Source organism: Protopterus annectens, chromosome 3.part0, assembly GCF_019279795.1.
Source record: "Protopterus annectens isolate FY-2018-M chromosome 3.part0, PAN1.0, whole genome shotgun sequence".
NCBI classification, from domain to species: domain Eukaryota; kingdom Metazoa; phylum Chordata; order Ceratodontiformes; family Protopteridae; genus Protopterus; species Protopterus annectens.
Genome location: NC_056731.1, coordinates 1176248536 through 1176256782, shown reverse-complemented (window position 1 = coordinate 1176256782; position 8247 = coordinate 1176248536). Strand labels below are relative to the sequence as shown.

The following is an 8247-nucleotide window of genomic DNA, read 5'->3' as shown; positions in this document are numbered from 1 at the left end:
AAACTGAATAGACTTGCCCAGTGTGAACTGTATGTTATACAAGTCTGTCTACTGCTGGTATAATAATTTTTTTCACAATTGCATTCCAACATTTTAAATAGTAGACCATATTATTTATCTTTCCATAAACATATGATCGAAATCCTGTTACCAAAAGACACAGTTCCTTTAGGATGGCAGCTGCCTGATTCTTAATTCTCTCATTTTCAAACTAATATGCACCTTTCCAGTAGAGACATGATTTTTTTTAGATGGTTTCATCCATAATAATTATTTTGGAAAGCACCCTCAATACTGGATTTCATAGAGCAGTCTGCAAAAGAAATGTTGCATAAATAAAGCTATTATTTAAAAATCTAAGTTGTTTTACGCTAACTATGAAAAAAAGAAAATACAACACATTTAAATAACACTTTGCTGAATGTCATTTATTCATTAAGAGTTTCCTTTTTAACTAGAACAAGATGAAATGCTGATGCAAGATACATAATGCAATAGTATCAAAAATGTTACCCTCCCCAAGTTAAGACACTTACAGTTGACATTAAGAATTGCTTCCCATCCTTTCTTGTGAAACAATAAATATAACTTAATAAATATAAAATCAAATTGTTGCACAGCCCTTAACACTTCAACCAGTATGGGCATGCTTTGCCAATGAACCAGAACTGTTGACATTTCAGTGTACTTTTAGAATGAGCACAGCAGTCATAGGGTTACATTAAGATATTGTAAACATAAATACTTTCCTTATAAATCTTCAGCCTACTTTCATATCTGCAGCAACTGACTCTGCACATGACCCCTTGACCTTTAACAATGCAACAGTTACGAAATGTATACAGCATTCATTGAGTCGGATTTCTTTAAAACCCAAAGCTATCTTGGTTAAGTGCCGTGTGAATGAGATGAGTCCCTGGCAGATAATGCATTTATATGGCATCAGCACAATTAATGAGAATGAAAAGGAAACCCTCTTTAAGCACCACTTTTAACACTTAATTTTCCAACAGTAATAATGCACTTAGCACCAGCAAGCTCTGAATTTGCACACAAATCTGCATTGTGTTTGTCAGTCAAAGCCATCTTCAGGATTAGCATACTATATTCTAGCTTTAATGCAATCTTTACAAATAATTCTAGGTAAGAAAGGAGTCTTAAACAATGGAGTTAATGAAAATTCAAGCTATTAACTGAATAACTACTGTAGACAGCAGTCAGGGACATAACATAATGTATCACTGACCTATTTCAATTAAGCATTACAAAAGAAAGGATGCACAACACCGAAGCTTTCTGACAGACATAATCAAGTTTATATTGCATGGGAAAGCCTAAAGATATTACTATTCCAAAAATTACTACCTATTTTACAGCAAGGGACAAGGGAAAGCCACTAACATCTGGTTTCCAGTTTATTGTTGCTTGATACGAAACATTTAAGAATGGGAAATAATATATTATTTTTGCAGTACTGTGCAAATAAGCATCAGCACATTATACATTTACACATCCCATAACTATCTGAAAGACAGGTGATCATAGTTACAGAATTTAGGTGAGATGAGGATATTGGTAAATGCTGCACATTTCTTTAAATTAGCATAAACTGCAATGTATGTTCCTACAATAACTCTGGGGTTCATATGAGAGTTTCTATGGCTGAAATTCCACACAACAGTATCGCTGATCTACAGTAAGGATTTTGATGAGGTGAATACATATACTAAAGCATCCATATTCCAAAAGAGACTGAATACATATAGCAAACCTGACATTCTATAAAACAAAATATAAAATGTTTGTGTGAAAATGAGTTTTGCTATATTACAGTAAACCTATTCAGGAAAAAAAAAAGCAGAATAAAATTGATCTTTAACAAACATGGTTAGCAATATAACTTTCAAAAAGTCAAGAGGGCAAAGGGCCATGTTAGAAGCTTTCTAGAAGTATCTCTGTGTACACTCACTTTTTTGATAAATCTGCAAAACAAACCCGTTATACTGAAAATAAAAGAATAACACACCATGATCCTTTCTGCAAAAACACACTGTAGTACTTATTTTTGTGAATACAACACTGTGATACATATATAACATATGGTCTTTTAGTTGTATAGTACAGTTGCATAGTAACCCGTGGACTACAACTTTTTTAATGGCATAATTTGTAATTAAAAACCAGAGGACAAAAGTAGACATGCACAGTATATTTCTACATCTCAACTGAAATAAATGATGGTTTTGTAATCATATTGGAAGTAAAGAGTTTCAACCTAGTCTCCGTGTGAACTTGCATCTGAACAGATGATTCAACTCTGCCCATCTTTGGTACAACCAAATTCAAATTTCTGAAACTATTTTAAAAGGAAAAGCAAGTGCCAAATTTGTTGTGTGACAGACAGCTTCTATTTTTTTGTAAATATTGCTATAGGCCTTTAGATCTGCATTTTAAATGTAAATTAAATTGTGTTAGAAAGCTCATTTTTTTAGTCCAAGGCAGACAATGTTGGCGTCATTAAATGCTAAATGTCTGATAAAACCCTTGAGAATTGTTTTATGATTCATGCAACCAATGATAGAGATAACCATGTTCATGCAATACCTGTACCACAATGAAGGACTTCACTTTTGTTGCTAACTGGACTATGCTTAGAGGTTATTTCTCATAGGCAGTTGCATTAATAAATTTGTCATGCAGATTATATGAAATAAAGATTTAGTATATTAATAATCTTTAAAAAGTTTCATTTCTTTACTGGATTTTAAGGGCAATTCCATGATGATGTTAATCCTTGCCACTTACGATTACAGATTCTTAACATTAAGACAGATGATTCCTCTTTTTAACGGGTCAGTACTGAAGTGCATTTGCTGACAATACCAGTCTTATAGGTTCATAGAAAAGAACTAAGCTAGCTGTCCTTGTGGATCATTTTAAGCATAGCCTATTTCCCTTGGTGAGAATTAAACCCTGCACCTCTTGTCTGGGAGTTAAACATCTTAACCATTATACCAATCCATTATGTCGGGCTTTCAGACAAAATAAATCTTTTAATTACTTTTAAGTTTTATTTCACCTTCCAGCACCTTTACATTTAATGATTTACTACAATTACTGCTGAGTAGTTAAGTATCCTTCAACCACTGTGAAATTTGCTATTAATGTGCTCAGTGGGGTACAGTAATATAATACTGGTGTCCATTTGACTATCAACATATCTATCAACTTAAAAAGTGAAGTTTTTCTTGTGAAGTTACACTTAGGGGTTACAGTTACTTACCCCAAGAAAGGAAAAAAAACATTGGAAAAGGTGGGTAAATGTTGATCTAATGTGCATGGGAAATAAAACATAATGGAAAAAGCATGCCTTTTTATGGATATGTCAACAGAAATAAAAATACAGAGTACTTAATACATTTTTGAAAAATATACACAGCACAAACACACTGTATATTTAAGGCTGCTACTATGTTGTAGTTATTTTGGCCCCTGTTTGTTGGGCAGTGACAGTTCATGTAGTCTTAAGTTTCGTTGTATAACTAAGTTCTCTTGCTTGGTAAGGTTCAGTGCAGCAGTACGTCTTTAACAGACACAGAAGTATCCTCTTTGGAGAGAAAGCTGTTATGAATATTCACTCCCAACCTTTCTTTTGACATCTTTTGGCAAACTCATCTCACCATGAGAAACTTTTAATGTACAATAGTTAAAACATCAGAGAAGTAATTGCCTATCTTTCTTTAATTTATTCTTCATCTTCATGAAGTTCGGCAGGCATTGCGCGTGCAGAGGAAAGGCCTAGAACTGAATAACAAATAAAGAATAAAGACTGAAGGAACAGCAGATACTATGTATCAAGGGAGCTTCCCAGTTGAAGTAACCCTTACTTGTTTGTAAGACAGGCTATCCGTTGTTTTTTTTTTTTTTTTTCTCAGATCAGCCATAGATGAGGCTGATAGATGCCTGCTGCTTGCAAGGGCACAGCATAACAGCTCTCATGTAGAATCTTCAGTAACTCGATGCCTTCATAAATACCATCTTATTGGTCACACCCATTCTTGCATAGACCGTTTGCAATACAGTATGTGTCGAGGTGTTCCTTTCCTCTTAAATTGAAATACTGTATAAATCAGAACAAGGAGACAAAGGGCGAGGATACAGGGAATGACAATCGCTATGGCTTTCACAGTGCTCGCGGTGTTGTCTAATTTGATGACAATGTCAACATCATCAGGAGGATTAGGCTTTTCATAGTCTGTCTCTGTAGATGTTTCACATCCCATAAAGTCTTTTAATATTGACCTTGGATATCCAGGTTCAACATGAAGCTTGTTGTTATTAAACTTCCAGTATTCTTTGCCTTTGTAGAAATATGTAAAGCCTAAAGGAAAAAAAAAATATGTTCAGTATTAACATATTTATAAATTCAAGGAACTACTGTTACATGAATTCACTGCATTCTACATTATTTTTTTAATTTTAGTTATCTAACGGAGCAAAGCCAACAATACATTTTTACATTTTGCAGTAAGTGCAACACTTATATTTGTTGTTTGTATTCCAATCTGTCCCGGCATTAAGCATAATGGATTTGTTTTGTGAAATCCTTTTGTAGCATTAATGCATTAATGAACAACTTTGAGGTTTTGTGTTTTAGGCATTACAGTGTACTAACCGATTAGTTCTTGGAATGAGCACAGCTCATTTATCAGTGTAGCTTTGGCTTTGATAATATCACTAAACACTGTATAATCGAAAAGTAGCTAAGACAGCTGAAAGTTCCAAGGTCTTCCCAAAATGGTTATAACTAATGAGGCGTACACTGAAAAATAAATTATAAAACATAAGAGTGAGTGGAATATGGTATAGTCCAAAATGAATAAAAAAAAATTATCCTGTTGGATAATGGATTTAAACATATTTGCGTGTATAATATGCATCGGTCAGAACAGCAAACAAAGAATTTTCATACCCAGAGGTGTATACCCCAAAAGGAGTAAAACAAGATGAGGTTAAAGTGCTAGAATAATTAGAGAGTGGTTTGAGTATGTTTTGATCACTCAAAGTACTTTCTGCTGTTGTTTATTTTCTTACCTGGGCATAACTCCCACAGTGAGAGTGCAGCATAGACTTCTAAATTGAGGACTAAGCTTAAGATTCATAAAGAAATCACAAACTTGCAATATGTTAACACTACATAGCAGAACTCTGCAAAGAAACATGCTGCATATGGCATTAAGTTAATCTGTTATTAGGCGAACAGCACACTGGGCAGTTTCTTTATGTGTCACAGAGATCTGGATCAGCTAGGATGCTTGAGAAGTCAGTGGGTAAACTTTTATACAAACAACACATACATCCCTCATTGTCATCCACATCCCATTCCCGGCAGACAGTTTAAGCTATAAACTTTCTGTCCATCCATTTTCTGGAACATTAATTTCTAAAATATTGAATCAACAGCATAGAAAGCATTTCGCAGCATTTCTTTCTCATCTACTCCTTGCAGGCTCATCCCCAAAATATCATTCATTAGTAAAATACCTCCTTCTGTTTCTCCATTATGTCCCTAGCATACCATTCTGTAATACAGCACAACACTCTGGATCCCATGTTCCCTGTCCTTTTGTGCCCCTGGCAAAAGTCTAGCACTAAATGTATTATACTGAATCATTTGCTCTCAGTACCATGTGGGCAGGTAGAAATGACTCATTCATGACTGATGCCTCACTTAAATGCAGCTTTATCACTTCTGTAATAGAAGGGCTGTGATAATGGATGAATGATGCATAAGACTCTTCTTTTATAGTAATGGGCTATTTACAAAGTTGGAAGGATGCAATTGGAGGAGAGCTGTCATGCTATACTTTCCAAAGAATGCCACTATTTCCATGGCATGAAAATCCCATCCTCTGATAGAGACCATGTCATGTGGAAAGATATGGGTGTGCTCTAGAGTTATGTTCTCTAGGGCTTTGTGTTCTAGGAAAGGTCACCTTGAAAAACTGATCTGAGATATGGCATCAAAAGAAAATACCTATTAACAAAAATTACACATTAAGTAAAACTTTAGTGCTAAAATTGTAAGAAAAGTACCATATTCCATAATTGGGATGTGTTTTGCATGTATGCAGTGCTAGGGATACAGTCTATAAATAATATGGAACAGCAAAGTGGCAGCATTTGCACTATACAATCCCTGATGTGAGAAATCAGAGACTATATAGGTGCATTAGCACTTGTGGGAATGAGATTACTGCTTGTGATATATACAATACTGATGAAAGTGATTCTTGATAATAAAAATGCAAGTCTGCAACTTATTCACGATAAAGCTGTCAACAGCTGAGGGTGAAAATCTGCAACTATTAATGTTTTAAAATTGTTCTAAGGTGCATAGCTTTTATGTTCACTATCTAAAACACTTGATTTTATAGGCAAGAGAATTAATGAATAGGGCATTGCATTCCTCAGCAGCTGTGATGCCACCAAAAGCAGACATGGGTACTTGCTAGATGAACACGGGTACCTGCCAAATGGACATGGGTACTTGCTAGTGCTAAGTGTGTTGAGGACTCAGCTTATTCATACTTATGCCATGGACCCATGTAAATGGTGGGAGGGGTTTATGTTTCCCTATTAGCCGGTGTCTGCCTATCATAAAACTCAGCAGTCCTGCGTCAATAAGCAACTGATTTGCAAGTGTCCTATTGCCCTGTCTGGGTTATCTGGGCTAGCTCTGTTGAAGGAAATCTAGGTGAAAAAACAGTCATTCTGTTAAAAAATGATCCAAGAATTGCTACATTGTATAGGCGATTGGATGCAGCTTGAAAGTGGCTGACATGACAGCAAGGAGGGGACATGATATCCTGTGTATCCAGGACAATGTGGAAGGGCAGTGCAGCAAAACCACCTAGCTTGGTATCCAGAGTCCACTACTCTGGGAGGACAGACCAGAAATGGTGTGGGAATTGAGGTGAGAAGGAGTCTTTGGAAAACAGTGAGGGATGTCATAAGACTTACTAACAGACTCATGGTGATCTTACTTCATTAAAGATGGAACGGTTTTCATAATCTCAGCCTATGACCCACAGAAGGGTTGTGATGGCAAGAAAAAGACAGCATTCAGGCAGCAGTTACATGACTTCCTAGATAAAGAGGGACAAAATGAGCTGGAGACTAGGCTGTAGTCCCACAGACTGCCTGGAGTGAAAGCACAGGAATGCCAGGAAATAATCAGGGCTGCGGCATCTGAGGAAAAAGATAAAATAGATAGAGCTGAAGAAGAATGGCAGTGCCTCAAAACAGCCTGTGTGAGGACTACAGTTCAGATATGCAGCTGAGCCAAGTACAGAAATAAAACAAATAATGCATGTTTCACCTTGGTGTCATCACAACTGCATATACTATTGAAGTTATTGAATGTCATAATGTGGTATAAGGACCAACATCTTGAGATCTAGACAGCAGAACTCATAGCATTATTTTTTGTGGTCTTCAGAAGACACACAGGAAAAAATTAAAAGAAAACTAGGAATATTTACTAGTCTGAATTAGAATACAACATGAAGAAGGATGTGGTCATTATGCAGACCCTCAGACATTATACAGGATTTTAATAACTGCACACTGAGTGACATATTCAAGTCAGTTTGTAGCTGAAAGCACGGGAATTTTTATTTATTTATTTTACATTTGTTTACTGGGGAAGTCCAACTGGGCTAGCTGCCCCTTTTCAGCGGAGGCCCGGGGAGAAAAGCTCCGCATAAATTATCACATACATACAAGTGCACAGTCTGACAGCTCAGAATTATACATTATAATAGCATAACATTATACAAGTCAAGATAAAGCTGCATGTACTTACAGAACTCAGAATTATTTAAATTGTGATAAACTGAGAGATTTGAGATGTACAATAGAAAGTATAACAGGAGGATTTGATGTGAAAGATCACCATTTTGCCATCACTGTTCTAAAAATGGTTGTTGAGCTTGTTAGAGAATGATTAAATGAGTATGAACACAAAGAAACCCCTTTATATTTGTACTGTTATAGAAGAAATGAAATCAAAGTTTAAGGAAATAGATGTGTAAGTCACATACCCCCACTACATGTGAGGGAAGGAAATGGGGTAAGCAGAGGAACAACCCTTTTTTGGAATACATGTGAGAATAAATAACCAATATAGTGGAAGTGAATACAAGTATAGGGCATTTAACTACTATACACATTAATGAGGACAAC

General features: G+C 35.7%; 1 protein-coding gene across 2 annotated transcripts in view; it reads right to left on the bottom strand.

Moving 5' to 3' along the window:
* Positions 1-401: 401 nt before the first annotated feature.
* Positions 402-8247, bottom strand: part of MMP16 (matrix metallopeptidase 16) — a 1817877-nt gene continuing 1810031 nt past the window's right edge. For both annotated transcript variants that reach the window (XM_044065394.1, XM_044065395.1), the window contains one exon: positions 402-4381. In XM_044065394.1, coding sequence (XP_043921329.1) covers positions 4047-4381 — 335 coding nt within the window. In that variant the 3' untranslated portion in view covers positions 402-4046. The remainder of the gene's footprint in view (positions 4382-8247) is intronic.